Genomic DNA, 17,441 nt, shown 5'->3' with positions numbered 1-17,441 from the left:
GACTTCCTTCTCTATGTCTTTTTGTGAATGTACAGGTACATGTCTGCACTGTTTATACCCAAGAGTGGAGTTGGTGTGTCAGGGGGTGTACGTATGTTCAGTTTTGGTGGATACTGCCAAATAATTTAAGAAAGTTATACCGACTTACAGCACGATCAGGATATGAAGATGCCAGTTCTGGTTGCTGCAGGTCCTTGTCACTACGTGGTATTGCCTGTTTTTCATCATAACCATTCTGCTGGGTGCAGAGCGGTGTCACAGGATGGGTTTAGTTTGTGCTTCTCAGATGATAAATGAAGTCGAGCACTTGAATCTCTTGTCTCTTCACGTGTTCTCTTTTGTTATATTTGAAGCATATTTTCAGACTTCTGCTTTGAATTTGGCAGAGGGAAAATGTCTGTTAACTCCTCTCTCTTGAATGTATCTGAAGGTAACGAGAAAATGAAGCAATACAGAGATGAAATGAGCAAGGACAGCCCCGGCAGCAAAGAAGACTTTGAGGAAGAAAAGACGGAAGTAGGCAGGATTTCTCGTTTGTGTAACTGGAGTCACAGCTGAACTTTAAACAATAGCTGGAGAACAGAAATGTCATTACATGTGAACCTTTACGGTGGACACATCTCAGAGAGGGTCGCAAAAGAAAACTAGTTGATGTGTTTGTGAGACTTGGCAAAGACCCAATTCAAGGGGAAAGAAGACAGGGCAGAAACAGCGTTGCGTGAGCCTTAAAACAGCCCTTTGTCATGACGAAAAGTGCGATTCATGATTAAGATCAAATGTGAAGTCAGTTTTCATGAAAGGAGAGGAAAAAAACAAGACGACTGTAGGAAATTGCAGGAGACAGAGCCGCACACACACCTGTCACAGGGAACTTCACCTCCTCTTTCCCGTGCCGTGAGCGCTCACGGGGACAGAAATAAGTAAGGCCCCAGCATACTTACATGATATAATGAAAATTTGTTCTGATCGATACAAACCAGGAAAAAGATTGCTGACTCATGCTGCAAAAAACTGCTTTCCTTATTATGAAAAGAGCCTCTTAGAAAAATAAGATCAAACCAGACAGAAAAATGAACAACGCACATGAGTATAGTTTACAGAGAAGAGAGTTTGAAGTGGCTTCTGAACGTGTGGACGTGTGCTCAGCACCACTTGCAGTGTGGTCAGCGCAGATCTGAAGGGTGGCGACGCGGGTCTGTGTGCGGATGTGGGTACAGAGAGAGGCATCAGCCTCTGAATTTCACTGCATGGACATTATACCCCGAAGTTCTTAAAAATGAGGAGAGGTCCTTGACACTCACCAGCTGGGCAAAGATGAAACCCTTGACTGCACAGTGAAGGGGCAGGGGTGGGAGGTGCGAGGTTGCTGCAGTTTTGATGGAGTGTTACTCCTGGTTCAACACAGGACTTTAATCTGAGTGTTATTTAATCCTGAACATTTTTCTCCTAGCCAGACAGCTTGCAAGGAATAATTTAATTGAAAATGGTTTAATTTTACCAAAGGTATCTTTTAAAGGATTTAGGTCGATCTTTTTTTACATGCGCTTCAAAACAGGAGCCTGCATGCATATGTTCTGTTAGTGACGGTCTCCTGAACTGACGGTGTGGTAAGAATGTTTCCGCTCTGATTGTAGATGAAAAATCCTAACAGCGGAGTCTAAGATTCACCGTGTTGTGAAGGGGTTACTGATGGTTTTGAGAATTGTCAACCATATAACAAACTACAGTTGTAGCAACACCTGGCACCCACATTCTTCAGTGGGAGATGTTTGCTGGGTACCATCCTGGTGCAGGACGACATGCAGGGTATGCAGTGATGCGTCGTGGTAATGAGTTAACAAAGCTTTCCCTTCACTAAAGGTGACTTGCCTTTACTAAAGGCTAACTTGCTGGCTTCCTTCTCAGTAAACTGAATAAAAGTGAGATGCCAGCTTGTAATCAGACAACATCTCTAGTGATAACCATGACCCCTACCAGGTGAGCTTTGTCGGGATTAGGGTGGACAGTGTGTAAACCACGTGGCTCTGGGTCCCCCTGTTGTGGTGGTGCTTGGTGTCCTTGGCCCGCCCTGGAGGTCGTGCGTCTGTTACAGGAGAAGTCACCTCGTGTGGGGTGTTTGAATCTGGACCCCTCAAGGGGCCCAGAGACAGTCACCTGGGACTGCAGTGAGGCCCTCGCCCTCCCGGCCACGGCTCTGTCCTCGGCCCAGCACACAGATGCCACGTGTGGCCCAGGTGGTCTTGTTAGACTGAATGTTTAACTGAGCCTCAGGATCACCTTGTGGGTTCCATTCTTTTTAATAGAAATTGAAGAGTAAATGATAGTGAAAAAATTACTGCAGCCTCTAGGGGAGGACACCTGGGCAATTAAGAAAAATCGTTCATAGAGCTGACTCGCAGATTCCCTCCTAGGAATTTGTTCTGTTGATGCAGCCACGCGTACTGCTGCTGGCAGCTGGTGTAAGATGGTAGCTTCGCAGGGAAGGCAGATGAGAAAGACCTGCGTGTCTGTTAATAGGAACACACTGCTGTAAACGGCAGGATATCTTTACAAGGGAATACTGAACAGCGGAACTGGAGTTGTTAAAAAGAATGAAGTGGACTTACTGGTACTAACTTTTCCCCAAGATAGATTGTTAAGTGAAAAAGGCACTATTCGGAATGGCGATCATGCTGTATGTTTAGAAAAGTGCCAAAAATATGCTTACATATGCCCAGAATAACTGCACATTTATGTAGCAATCTGGGTAGGAGAGGCTGCCCAGGGGATGGGGAGGGAGGGGGACGCCCTTCCTTCTTTCTTTCTGGTGACATCTTTGGGAGCCCCATGTCCCTGCCTTTCAGGTTGTGAGTTACAAATGCAGCCAAAGTCCCTCTGCACCTCACCTGGCTGCGTTTGCATCTCTGGTCTCTGTCTTTGTCCCCCCGAGGCTGACCTGACATGACCAGTCTCATGTCAGTCGTCATACCTTTGCAACACGGATAAGGAAATGGATACCCAGGTGGTGGTATAGCCATCCCGTCTGCGGACTGCAGTCCAGCAGTGACGATAAAGGAGTTGCATTTGCAAGTGTCAGCATGGATGAATCTCAAAAGCCTGCAGTTGAGCCCGACTGAACGCTTCTTACTTTTTGAATTTGTACTTTGTGCATATTCAAAACAGACAAATCCTTTAGGATCTAGGGATTTAGACTGTGTTTGATTTTGGTAAAATGTCAGTATGTTACATGTTTGTCTTTTTCCTCCTCTTTGCTAATTTGTGTTGCAAATGTAGGTTTACCAGGTTGCCGTGGATTTGAATATTATGAGATATGTACTCCGTGGCTTAAAGATTTAATGATGATTGGCACTTTCAGGGAGGCGTACAGAGCAGTACTTTCTACCTCTGTTTAATTGTTTATTTGGCAACTTTTGATGATTTGCAGTGTCGTGGACAGATCCTGCCTCCAGATTGTTGCTGTTGACTAACTGCTCATTTTTGTGGTTTAAATCGTAGATTGCCCTCTTAGACTCTCCCACGGCCTTAAGTATGGAGGAGAAACTTCAGCAGAATGAAGCAAGAGTAAGTGACACCTTGACTTGTTATTTATTTTTTTCGAAGGATAACTTTTACTGTTTTTAGTGCGCACGTTTTAATACCTGCTTTCTGAGACTCATTTTCTTCTGTGATAATAGTTGCCACTCCCCTGTCCCACCCCAGTTCTAAAGAAGCACTACAGTTGACTTCCCATGTATCTCCTCAAGCTCTCTGTGACGTAAGAAATGGGATCTGCCTGGCACACGATGGTTAACTGACTGCAACCGAGATTCACACGCGGGCCGTGCGAGGCGGCGGGGAGGCCTCTCGGGCCTTCGGAATTGGTGGGAGAGGGAGGCCGTGTTCATGGTGCTGGTCCCCAGGGCTCTGCCATGACCGCCGTCGAGTCTTGCGTCATCCTTTTCTTTCCAGCGGGAAGTTGCGCTTGAGGAATCACTGAATCCTCTGAGCAGATGGTTAGTTGCTCTTAAGCGAGGTGGGATCTGAGGCGGGGTGAGGGGGGCAGTGAGTGGCTGGGAGACAGAGTGTTGTGGGCTGAAGCCACGGTTTCTGTGCTGGCGCTTTTTGAAAACTCATTTCAAGGCTGACCTGATTCGATACTTTTTTTTTTTTTTTAAATAGAATCCTCTGTGAAAGGAGAAACAGGCATTAAGGACATTTTCGGAGTGGGTTTTGTTCACTGTGCTGAATGGTTAAAACAGATTGAGAAGGAAAATTGGGTTCTGTTGGTAAAGCTCTTCCAAGAATACGCAGCATCGAAGGTGTCATCTGGGGGGTAATGAGGAACGTGTTGACGCTTCCCTGGATAATTATGCTGATTAATTTGCTGATAATAGCATTAGTGACAATATTAGTTTCTTAATCCCTATTTTTCTCTTGACATTTTGTATTTTAGTTCTTCAGACTCTTAATTTTGAGTGCTTTGAAATGTCTGGATATTGTCTTAAATTGTTTCTTACTAATAGTTCTCAGGAATACCTAGCAAGTTAATAGAAAGCAATAAACATTTTAATTTAATCCATTATCCATGCTGGGACATAAATGACTGCCCCTCTTGTTTATAACATTTTCTAAATTTCCATCTAGGTTTTTGCTGACCTTTTGAAATTGTTGGCGCCTCTTAGCTGTAAATCTTACCAACTGGTCTCATTATTACAGGTGGTATCAGACTCTGCGTTTTTTTTTAAAAAAATTATAAATGAAGATTATTTGGTTTAAATTCAAAAGTAAAGTAAACCCGAGGCACACTTACTATTTGTTTTAAACTCAAGATACTTGGTTGAACTGGAAAAGGATTGATTGGCTTCACATTTCTTCAGGGAGGACTTATCTGTTGGTGAAATGAAGAAACATTTCTTATTAAATGCTTTGTGTTTCTCAGATAAATTGCCTGTGAGAATCTGTTAATTGTTGTAAGTTAGTGAATTCACCCCCCTGCTATTTTCCCCTTCTGTAGGGGGAGAAGGCGGAAGAATGCTCCCGCTTGGAAAACTTTTCCAAAACTGAAAGCCCCCCGATTCCTCTTGCCACCGGTAGAGGCCCTGGGACTGGCGCCCCTCAAGTGACGCCGCGAAATCCTGCGTGTGTGGCCGGTTCCAGAGGGACCAGGACGCTTGCCTAACCCCTGAAAACAAGCGAAAAACAAAGTCAGGGAGGCTCAGTCCTGTTTCTTTTGTTTTTCACCAAGGAGATGATAGTGTTGACATTAGTTGCTAGTAGAAGAAGATACATTATTAAAACAAAAGGTCAGCTGAGGAGTGAAATGAATGCCCGCTGAATGGGTGCCGGTGGGTGAGAGGTGTTGTGGTTTTGCTGTGGGATAAACCATCACGCTGGTTCCTCCGCTTCCTGTGGGTAACAGACCGCTGTCTGTCAGGAAGGTCGCTGACTCCCGCCCTTCCCACTTACCAGACTTGATGGCCTGTGGCAAGTCTTCCTCTGAGCAGCGGGAGTATAACCAGGTGCCTTCTGGGCGTTCATTTTGACCTGTTAAACAGGATCACCTACCAGTGGGAAGGCCAGCCTTTGAAATGGGATGGTGTCTGCTGTTGGGAGTGGGTAGGTGGCAGGAGTCCTGGAGGACAGAAGGGACAGGGCTTTGGAGCGATGCGTCCCCTCCTCTACCCCTGGGAGGTCACTCTCCTTTAGCCCTGAGTATGCCTCCTTTTACAGGATTTTTCCATTATTTCTTTTTTCTACCTCTCATTCAAGTATCACTTTTTGCTTCTTAGTGGGTTACTCACTAAGGTCATTTAAAAAGGTTTATGGAACTAGCAGAATATTTTTCATTAACTTGGAGCAGCAGTTTCCCACTGTGCTGCATTCGACAGTGGGGGATACTTTCTCCCCTAAGTTACAGCAGACGGGAAAGAAGCTGATTTTTATCAAAAGAGTTTTGCTTTTACTGAGTCAATTGAAGAGCCACCCTTTTTTTTTTTTTAAAGATAGAATGAGATTTATAAACCCTATTAATTAGCTACAAAAGCAGATTATCTCCTAAAAGAAAACCGCAGCACCCGAGGTGATTTAATCACCGCATCTAATTAGGAAAGTAAATCAGTGTTTCTCAGGACTGGAAGTGTGATCAGGAAAAATCAACCCATTTAGTGGGATGTTGTCATCTTTGAACGTGTAATTTTGGTTAATATCCAAGGAAGCAGCTTTTATTTAAGTCCACCATGAAAAAAAGTCTGCTCCAGGCAACTAGACAGATTTGTTTCTGTTCTTTCCTTTGCTACAATGTAGGTTGCAGGGTGAGATCAGCTTGTTTGATTTATATTTGGTGATGGTTCCTTCACAGAGAGAAATTGCTATCTAATTAAAAAAAAAAGTATAGTACATCCGTCCACAATCTGTAAGAGCTTGGAAACGTTCTAGAATAAAATCACAATAAGTTTTACTTTCAATGGAGCGATCACATATGTGTCTTTTTCCCTTTTAGGTTCAAGAATTGACCAAAGAATGGACAAACAAGTGGAATGAAACCCAAAACATTTTGAAAGTAAGGACTCTAAAAAAGGTGTCGTAATCTTACTGTGCTGGCTTAAATCTGTAAAACTTTTTCTTTCTCTCGCAAAGAAGGCGATGGTGTGCTTTGCTTTGGGTCAGGTCAGTGGAACTGATTAGTGACTTTTGGGAGGTTGGGAGTCTGGTTTGATTTTGAAGAAATGGAAAAGGTAGCCATTACAGCCATGCGTGTTTTAACCCACAGAGACGATGCTGGTGCTTAACGTGTTTGCTCTCAATCGTGGACTTTTTCTATTTTTGACTGAACACGTATTAATCTGCACTTAATATATCCGAGGACATCCAGTCTGCCTTTCTGCTTTTGTTAAACCCAATACGAAAGCGATGTGTTAAAGGAAAAAAAAAAACAAAAACAAACTTCCGATGGCAATATTGAAGAATACATGTTTGTAGCCTGGCTAGACTAAGGAAATTTCTCAACTAAGAATTTCCTATTAGAATTTTTTCTGTAGGTTTCAAAGGCCGTGATGGTCTGCATTTTCTGCAAGACTCATTGAGAGAAGATGTCAGTGACGGCCTCTGGTTTTTCATATTCCGTGCTTCAAAATACACATTTCTTTATGGCCCCGTTTTTTGCTGAGTTGGTAAGAAACTTGTGTCATCCGTGGAGGGTCAGCTACGTCAGGTTTGAGGTTCAGACTCCAGTTTTCTGCTTTGATAATGTCTGTCCTTCCACGTGCGAGGAGGAGTTCAGAGTCGGTGACTGAATCCTAGGTTTGTTTTTGAGGTCTATTGAGGTAAAACTTCCCCAAAGGATGAAGATCTCCCTCCGGTATTGGCGAGGCTGGATAGACGAGGTTTAACGACACGTCTTGGCAGAGCCCTGACTGGGGCGCCCTTCACGTGAAAGTGCGGCGCCTGGTGGCCGTTTCCTGGGGGCAGACTTAACGGCGTGGAGTAGCTCTGAGCGTGAGGTCAGCATCATGCTGGGTAAAATTCCCTCGTACCGTTAGGCGACTCAGCCTGCCCTGGGGTTAAGCGGACTGGCTCTCATGGGCAGAGGGGGAGCTGCCGTCCTCGGAGGTCATGGGTGGTGATGGGCCCAGAGGCGTCCTCTCTGGTTACAGGAAGCACTGAGTAAGTGAGGGCTCCTGCGGCCAGACTTCCTTCTCTTTCCTCCTGGTGGTGTCGGGTCGTTCTGAGGTACTTTCTCACCGTTGGTTTCACGGAGAGGTTTCTGTGCAGGAAACTGAGCAGAGACTTCAGTTGCATTTCTTTTTTTTTTTTTGTTTTTGTTTTTAACTTTATTTTTTTTAATTGAAGTGTAGTCAGTTTACAGCGTTGTGTCAGTTTCTGGTGTACAGCACAATGCTTCAGTCGTACGTTTCTGAACAACGAGGTATAGATGACGCACAGCAAGGCTGTGAACGGTTTCCATCATTGACGTTGCGTCATCTTGAAGAAGCAGTACCACGCCCTAGACTTATGAAGCCCGGTCGTTGGACTGTTCCTGACACGATGTATGCTTTCCTCAGCAAATTTGCCAGGGAGGGAGCTAAAATCTGCTCCATGTAAGGAAAATGGAAACCAAGTAGTTATTGTGTGAAAGGTCATCAGTATACAGAGTGCCCAGGAGGCAGTGCAGCAGTGAGTGGAGAGGTTTCAGCCCATCTCGTCCACTGACTTTCTCCCTGTCACCGTGGCGGGGGTTTTAAAACAGCCCCGCAGAGGTGTCCACGCCGAGAGCCACCATGGTGACCCCTGAACTTTCTCTGATGCTGCTTCTCATAAAGTTATTCTGGGCCCTGAAGCTAAATCTTTTTTCAGTTTCAATTCTCTTTTTCATAAATCTTATTATTTTTATGTTTTATAACTTTCAAGATGAGAAGAATAGAAATATGATATGTGCTAGGTGTGGAAGGTTATGAGAAAGGCTAGTGATATTTCAGATTTTTTTCCTTCTTTTGACCTCACAAACCCTTTTTGGATTTCTCTGCTGGTATTTGTGTTTGAAACCCAGAGTTGTTTTTTTGCACACGTTTGGTATTTCAAAGCTGTTTTCATCTCTTATTGGAAGATCGTGCCTGAGGGCAGAGGTGAAGAAGTGGGCCACTCAAATGTTTTTGGAAACGTTCTTTGGAAGTTGATGGGAAGAGATTGTGATTTGTTGAGTTCATACCTATGTGGTTTGTGTCATTCTTTTTCCTGTATTTCTACTGCTTGTTCTTGGCTATTATTCCAATTATACTGCATAGACCCCCTCCAACCCAGTGGCGTAAACCAATGTTTACTTCCCCTCATGCAGGTTGGCTGGGGGCGGGCTGGGCTGCTCCAGTTTGGCTGGGCTTGGATGCAGGCTGTGGGTGGGCTCCAGGTCTGCTCCACGTCCCTCATCCCTCTGGACCAGCTGGTCGTCCGGGGCATGATCTTCTCACGGTCATGGCCAGCGTGTAATGGGTCAAGCCTGGTCATATGAGTACATTTCAACCTTCTGCTTGTGTCATGACCAGAGCAGGTCACTTGGCTGAACAGAAAGTCTAGGAGGAGGTGGATTTCACCCACAAAAAGGCCGGGGGTGGGGCATAAATGTACACGCCTGCTTTGAGATCAGCAGTGTGATCGACATGTGCTGGTGTTAAAACCCGAGTCTTTGAATTCTGGGAGCTTGCGCTGGCCCTACACTTGCCCATTTTGTAAGACAGGCCAAGCGATGCGGTGAATTCCCAGGATTGTCTTCAGCATTGGGACCCAGTTGTTCACTCTGCCGATTTGTCATCTATCAGCCCGTCCACGCCCCGAACCCTGAACGTCTAAGGCGAGACCTTGCAGGAGGAGACTGGGAGGCAGACCGTCCAGGGGCTGAAGGGAGGCGCAAGGACAGCGGTACCTCCTGGCGCAGTGAGAGCCGGCACTGTCGCTGCTCCTCGCCCAGCTTCATTGGCACGTCGCTTGAGGGCAGCCTCGTGGGTGTGGTCGGAGGAGGGACTGAGGAGGAGAGGCTGCTCTGTCTTCTCATTCCTCACAGTGGCTTTCTTTGTCCTTGTCATTCTAACTGTGCTGTGTGCTTGTCCTGCCCGGGCCCGTTATGAGACCTGAGGTGAGTTTATCAGCACACGCCAGGGGGGCCCTTCTGACGCAGGGACAGCGTCTCAAGTCGGTGTGGAAGGCACAGGTCCCTTGAGGTCAGAAATAGCCTGGAAAGTCCCCTAACTTCCCTGGAAATCACTAGATCCTGAGCTGTTAGATGCTCAGAAGCCAACGAGTACCTTTGTCCCCTTCTTCCTGGTCTGGTCTGTGGCTTTCCTTGCTGTGGATGAGTGGAGTCCTGGGTGTGTCGTGTGGGGTGGAGGGCGTGAAAGGCGCAGTGACAAAGGGCGACGGCTGTTTGCAGCCAGGCTGATGGCGCCGTGGTGACAACGCACAAGCCTCTAGCTTGTATCTGCCGGGTCCGTCTCAGGCTTCAATTCTCTTTCTGAGTCACTGGGTCGTGACCCTTACCCACATTGTCACTCCGTAGTCCCCAGCTTGGAAGTCGGGCGATGGCAACCTCTTTCTTATATCTGAGTCACAAGGAAAGAGGTGAAAAGGGTCGGGGTGATCAGGAAAGGAGTGAACGTCAGTGGAAAGCGTGTTGCTTTTGAAGAGGCGATGGTAAGGCAGGTGGGTACTGTGCGGTGTGTTACCCTCTACGGTCTATGCTGTGTTTCTGCTCTCTTGCCCCTTAATCTACCTTCTTTATTTTCATTAGTCTTCATCTTCTAGAAATTAAAGTCCAAGCTCCGTCACGTGTCCCCGGAGTCACTGACCTCCCTCTCCGTCTCACGTGTCCTGTCACAGTCCCCCACCGCCCGGCTGGGCGTCTTGCTGGGCCCTGTGCGCACTGGGTGCTGGGTTTGCCTGTGTTGCTCCATCGTTTGAGATGCTCCCCTCTCTTCGCCGTCTGAACCCACCTTGGAGCTCTCCGGTCCCTATTCTTGCCCACTTCCCAGGTGGGGTGGTTTTGTTTGCTCTGCTTTTGAAAAGGTTTGGTGCTGCCTCTGTCACAGGCTTCATCATACTTGGAGTTTGGTGGTCTCGATTTCTCCCTCTAAACAGGGGGAGGATCTGGGCAAGGACTGTCTCTAGATGATTCTGTGAACCAGCACCTAGAACTCTGCTTCTCATAGAGGAGGCATGCGGTGAAGACTTACCGGATTAAAGCAGCATCAAGAAACAAAACCAAAACCTTTATGTTAGTTTGCTAGGGCTGTCGTAACAAGACATCGCAGGCTGGGGCTTAAACAGCAGACATTTATGTGCTCACAGTTCTGGGGCTAGAAGTCCAAGGTCAAGGTGTTGACAGGGTTGGTTTGTCCTGAAGCCTCGCTCTGTCCCTGACTTGCGGACGGCCGCCTGCTCGCTGGGCCCTCACGTGGCCTTTTTCTCTGTGTGCCTGCAGGCCTCGTTGCCCTCCGTGTCCTCATCTCTGCCTATACGGGGCTGGGTTAGACTGGATAAGGACTCACCCCAATGGCTTCTTCTTAACGTACTTACCAAAACATTAAAACAAAATGCCCAGGGATCTGTTACCTGACGTCCAGACAACTCCTTGAGCTCTGTGCTTCAGAATAAACCACAGCCTGTTTGGACTGCAGCTTATGGCGCATGTGTGGCAGACGGTGCGGCAGGGGGGCGCTGACTCTGGGCAGGGTTTGTCCTGAGCCGCGCACGGCGTGCTCTCTGTTCTGGTCCGTTCCGCACTGGCTCTTCTTCTCAGTGTCTTGTTTGTTTGTTTGTTTTGTGGAATTGCTTGTTGGAAGGAGCAGTGCTAGTGCTTTTATTAGTGGTAGTGGTATTTTTTAGGTTTTGGCGTTTTTGTTTGCTTGTTTGTTTGTTTGGGGGGGTAATTAGGTATATTTATTTATCTATTTATTTAATTTCTTTTAATGGAGGTACTGGGGATTGAAACCAGGACCTTGTGCATGCTAAGCATGCCATCTACCACTGAGCTATACTCACCCCACTGAAGTCACTGCTCATATATATTGCCAAATCTCCCAGGGCCAGGCTGATTTTCCTTCCTTCCTTCCTTCCTTCCTTCCTTCCTTCCTTCCTTCCTTCCTTCTTTCTTTCCTTTCTTTCATTTCTTTCTCTCTCTCTCTCTTTCTTTCTCTCCTTTTCTTTCTTTCTTTCCTTTCTTTTTCTTTTCTTTCTTTTCTTCCTTTCTTTCTTCCTTTCTTCCTTCCTTTCTTTCTTTCTTCCTTTCTTCCTTCCTTCCTTCCTTTCTCTTTTCTTTTTTCTTTTTTCTTTCTTTTCTTTTCTTTCTTCTTTCTTTTTTCTTCTTTCTTTTCTTTTTCTTTAAATTAAAAAAATGAAGTAGAGTTGATTTATAATGTGTTGGTTTCTGGTGTAGAGCATAGTGATTCAGTTATATACACACACATACATATATATTCTTTTTTTTTAATAGACTTTATTCTTTTAGAGCAGTTTCAGGTTTACAGCAGAAATGAGCAGAAAATATGGAGCGTTTGCACATAGCCCTCCCCACCCACACATATATCCTTCCCTACTCTCAACATCCCTCATCAGTGTGGCGTATTTGGTACAATCAATGAACCAACATGGACACATTATTATCAACCAAAGTCCATTGTTTACATTAGAGTTCACTCTTGCTGTTGTATATTCTATGGGCTTTGACAAATGCATAATGACATGTAGCCACCACTATACAATCATACAGAATAATTTCATTGCCCTAAAAATCCCTTGTGCTCCATCTATTCATTCCTGCCTCCCTCCCTCCCTCTCCCCAAACCCCTGGGAACCATGGTCTTTTTATTGTTTCTGTAGGTGTGCCTTTTCCAGAATGTCATTTGGTTGGAATCATACAGTTTGTAACCTTTTCAGACTGGCTTCTTTCATTTAGTAATATGTCTTTTAAGTCTCTTCCATGTCTTTCATGGCTTGATAGCTCATTTCTTTTTATATACTGCGTGTATGTTTTTATATTTATATATATGTACTGTTCATTGTTTCTAAGAACAGTTAGAGTTTTAGCTTTTTAAACTTACATAGTTATCAAAGGAATAAAGCCAACCACAAACTAAGAATTAACTCAAAAAGGTACATACACCCTGCTATTAACAGCAACATTATTTATAATTGCCAAGATATGGAAGCATCCTAAGTGCACATCAGTAGTTGAACAGATAATGGAGATGCAGTGTGTATATGTATATATATGAATACAACTCACCCATAAAAAAGAAGGATATTTTGCCATTTGCAGCCCTTCATTTACTTTTTTTTTCACTTCAAAACCCAGAATTCTATAACTAGCATACATTTCCATTACATCAAAAACAACAAAATACCTAGAAATAAACCTAACCAAGGAGGTTACCTATTCTCTGCAAACCGAAATGACACAAAGAAATGGAAAGATTTCTTGTGCTCTTGGATTGGAAGAACCAACGCTATCAAAATGGTCACACTACCCAGAGCAACCCACAGATCCAGCACAACCCCCATCAAAATACTCGCGACATTCCTCACAGAACTAGAACAAACAATTCCGAAATTTATAAGGAACCACTAAAGACCTCACATAGCCAAAGCAATCTTTTGTAGGTCTCTCTCTCTCTTTTTTTTTTCTTCTTTCTTCTTTTCTCTTTTCTTACGGTCCTTTAACATTAGTTGCAAAGCTGGCTTGGTGGTACTGAAATCTTTTAGCTTTTGTTTATCTGTGAAGCTTTTGATATCTCCCATCAAGTGTGAATGAGAGCCTTGCTGGATAGATGTTCTTGGTTGTAAGTTTCCCCCTTGCATCAGTTTATATATGTTGTGCCACTCCCTTCTGGCCTGTAGAGTTTCTGCTGAAAAATCAGCTGATAAGCTTATGGGAGCTCCCTTGTATGTTATTCGTTGCTTTTCTCTTGCTAATTTTAATATTTTCTCCTTATCCTTAATTGTTGTCAATTTGATGACTGTGTGCTTTGGTGTGCTCCTCTTTGGGTTGATCCTGTGTGGAACTGTCTGCGCTTCCAGGACTTGGGTGACTGTTTCCTTTCCCAAGTTGGGGAAGTTTTCGGTTATTATCTCTCCAAAAATTTTCTCAGGTCCTTTCTCTGTCTCTCTCCTCTTCCAGGGACCCCCATAATGTGAATATTAGAGCACTTCATGTCCCAGAGTTCTCTTAAACTATCCTCATTTATTTTCATTATTTTTTCTTTCTTCTCTTTTGCAGTAGTGATTTCCACTAATCTGTCTTCTAGCTCACTGATCTGTTCTTCTGCCTCATTTAGTCTGTTCTTGGTTCCTTCTAGTGTGCTGTTCATTTCCGTGATTGTGTTCTTCAACTCTGTTTGGGTATTCTTTATATTTTCCAACTCTTTGCTTAAAAACTTCACTCTGTGCATCTATACTCCTCTTGAGTTCTCTGAACATCTTTGCCATCATTACTCTAAACTATTTGTCAAATAAATTGCCTATCTCCTCCTCACTTATTTCTTCTTCTGGGATTTTATCCTGTACCTTGGCCTGGGAGATATTCCTTTGCCACCATATATAGTCTATCTTTCTATGTGTGTGTGGATTCCTTCCACAGGCTTTGGAATTATTGTTTTCTTATTTCTGGTATCTGCCCTGGTGGATGAGGCTGGACGAGGCTGGACTAGAGGCTTATGCAGGGTTCCTGGCAGGAGGAGCCAGTGCCTGCCCACAGTTGGGTGAAGCTCGGTCCTGGACAACTGGTGGGTGGGCTGTGTCTAGAGGCCTTTGTGGCCTAGGAAGTCTGCTGATGGGTGGGGCTGTGTTCCCAGCCTGTATGTCATCTGGCCTGAGGCTTCCCTGCAGGCTATTGGGTGGGGCTCGGTCTTGGTGCTAATGATCCAATCAAGATGTCAGCCTCCAGGAAAGCTCATGCAGATTAACACTCCTGGAATGTCCACCACCAGCTTTTATGTCCCCTGAGTGAGCCGCAGCCACCCCCCACGGGACCAGGAGACCCTCCAAATCCAGCAGGCAGGCCTGGCCCAGGTTCCTGTGAAGTCACTGCCTCTGCCCTTGGACCTGGTGCATGTGAGTTTTCGTGTATGCTTCTCACACGAATGGAGTCTCCGTTTCCCCCAGTCCAATGAGGCTCCCAGAGCCAAGCCCCCCTGGCCTTCAAAACCAGATGCCCTGGGGTCTCCTTCCTTCCCAGTGCCGGGACCCAAGCAGGGGAGCCTGACGTGGGGCTTAGAGCTCTCACTCCTGTGGGGGGGCCTCTGCGACTTAACAGATCTTCAGCTTGTGGGTCACTCACCCCGGGGGTATGGGGCCCAATAGTATTGGGAGCATGCCCTTCCTACTGTCCTGCCGTGGTTCCCTCTTTATGTTTCCAGTTGCAGAAGGTCTTTTTTGCTAGGTCCTTGTCTGTTTTCGATGGTTGTTTAGCAGTCAGTTGTGGTTTCATTGTAGTCGTGAGGAGAGGCGAGCTCGTAGTCCTACCACGCCGCCGGCTTGACCGGATATTCTCCCAGATATATGTATATATTCTTTTCCCAGAAGAAATAGGGTCTCTTCCCTACTGCAAACATACCCTTTGATTACTCCGGTACGTGACTTACTTTCGTGATTTCATTAGACTATGGCTTGGTGCGGGGGAGGCGTGGGTCTGGGGAACAGACGGCTCATGGGCAGAGGGACTTGGAGAGACTTGTCCTTCAAAAGTGAGCCTCCTGTCCAAGCCTTGGACAAGCGCAAGTTTGAGTTAAAGTTATTTTTCCCCAAACATTAATTGTATGGATTTTCTTTTCTTACAGTAAACTACGTTTGTCAAGTTGAATTTGGAGGAGGGCACATGTTTGAATCTGTGATGATTGGGTCCTGATGTAACTGACTTAAGTTTAAATTGTCTTAATAGTCCATCTCTAGGGAGTAGAAGGGCGGGATACTACAAGCCCATGGCAGGAGTGGGTCACACGTTGCTGGAAGAACATTTTTCACCCTTTCAGAATGTTTTGACTAATAAGGAATATAATAAAATGAAATTGGAGTCCTTTACTGGCTTAAGATTGTCTGAGTTTGAATTTCATGGAGAGGCATACTTTAAACCAACTTATTTCTGTTTTATGATAGAATCAATCAGCTGACTTTTTGTCTCTGGAATATTATGGCAACCTATAAAACAATTTTTTCGTGCTGTCAGCAGTTTTCCGTTTTGTGGATATGTCGTGTTGGGGCTGTAACGGGACGTCATTGGAAGCAGCACTGATAACTGGGGCTGGTGCTCCGTGGGCTTGTGGCAGGCCAGGTTCGCGGTTTCTGGATCCCTGCTGCCCAGGGCTCTGGATTCTCTGGTTTCCAGGTAACCCACAAAGCGATGAGAGATGATATTTTTTGGTGGCCTGTGTCTCCTTTAGAATTGTTAACCTTGACCTCTTTCTGGTACAAGAATTGAAGCTGCGGTAGCTGTAGTAGGGAGCTCTGTTCATGGACATTGGTTCTGCTCCGATTTTGGGTTACGGAGGAGACAGCTCTTTCAACCGTGGGTCGCTTCCTTGTGAAGAGCTTTTTGGGCATTTGATGCCCTAGGATTTGACCTAGGACGGTCATGCGTACTGTTTACAGCATTAAGACAAACTGCCTCCCTGCTTTCGTGTGCAGGTGAATGTGGATGACTTTGTGTCTGTCTGAACAGAAGTCATTGTTGGTACCCCCGAGGGCAAAGCTCTGCATTTTTTTCAGTGCATTCACACACATTATCTTGCTGGCTCTTGCTTGCTCCGAAGCAAGAGAAGCATGTTACTGCGCTTTATATAGAATGCAGTTGTTAATTTGTTGACCTCCTTAAAGTTAGACTCTGGCTGCTAATTCCCATGAGACTGTGTGTTCCCTCCCTCTAAAGTTCTGCTCTTGCAACTGTTTTTTAAGGTGAAAGGTGAAGAAATAAACAAAGTTCATTGTTCTCTTGAACTGGGATTTGATAATTGATAGGGAGATGCCTGAGAACCTGGCAGGGTCAGAGGCTAAGCGAGCTGTTCCCAGAACCAGCTGTGATGTGTTAATAACGCCCAGCCTGCCTTATTTTCCGTGGCAGTTTTCATCCCACAGGGGGTGCTCATAAATTAACGTATTGCAAGTATCTGTTGGTTCTTACTTTGGAATAACGTTTCAGAAGCAGAAGGCTCAGAAATCAGACAAATGCGCCCTGTGAAACATTGGAACAGTGTGATAAATTACTGTGAATGCACGCGGGGCTTCCCTTCTGGTCTTTTGCAGTGAGCCACGGGAGCCGTCAGGCTCCAGCTGCGTGTTTACTGCCACAATCGGGAGGAAGAGACTGCCCAGCCGTACGGAGGTGCTTTATGTGCACCTGGACTTAGAGGGCGTACCCAACTGTGGGAACTTGGTTTTGTTGGCAGGAAAGCTTGAAAAGCAACCATTTCATGGTACAACTTGTTCATTGTTGATGTCATCCAGGAACACACTTACCTCACCTTGCAGGAGTTCTAAGAGCTGGGAGTTTGGAGACGAGTGGGTGGAGGTGGAGAGAGCCTGGGAGCGGAGAGATGGCTCTCAGCCTGGTGGCCTAATGACTTGGGTCTGTGCGCGTTCCAGCCTCAGTCACTTTGGCCTTTCCTTGTCTCAGAACCTCCCTGCAAGATGCAGACAGCGACAGACCCTGTCAGAGACGGCGAGAAATAAGTAGGTGTGGAGCATTTAGAACAGTGACCAGCACGTAGTCAGTGTTGTAAGCGTTACAGTAGTGTTAACTAATTCCCCCCCCTTTTTTTAAATTGAGGTATTATTGACTTCTAACATTATGTTAGTTTCAGGTGTACAACATAATGGTTCAATTTTTGTGTATGTTGTGAAGTGATCACAGTACGTCTAGCTAAGCGATAAAAATATGTATGTACAAAAAATATAAAGTAAAATAAAAAATTCTTCATCAATATATAATTATA

At 45.3% G+C, this 17,441-nt stretch overlaps 1 protein-coding gene across 9 annotated transcripts in view; it reads left to right on the top strand.

The window, feature by feature from the left end:
• The window catches only part of KIF16B (kinesin family member 16B), a 244,002-nt gene that overhangs the window by 50,789 nt on the left and 175,772 nt on the right, over positions 1-17,441 (top strand). For all 9 annotated transcript variants that reach the window (XM_064475898.1, XM_064475897.1, XM_064475900.1 and 6 more), the window contains exons 11-12: positions 3,496-3,561; positions 6,479-6,538. In XM_064475898.1, the coding sequence (XP_064331968.1) occupies positions 3,496-3,561; positions 6,479-6,538 (126 nt within the window). The remainder of the gene's footprint in view (positions 1-3,495; positions 3,562-6,478; positions 6,539-17,441) is intronic.

The sequence above is a fragment of the Camelus dromedarius genome, chromosome 18 (genome assembly GCF_036321535.1).
Source record: "Camelus dromedarius isolate mCamDro1 chromosome 18, mCamDro1.pat, whole genome shotgun sequence".
Classification (NCBI taxonomy): Eukaryota; Metazoa; Chordata; class Mammalia; order Artiodactyla; family Camelidae; genus Camelus; species Camelus dromedarius.
This window is presented reverse-complemented; position numbering and strand designations above follow the sequence as displayed.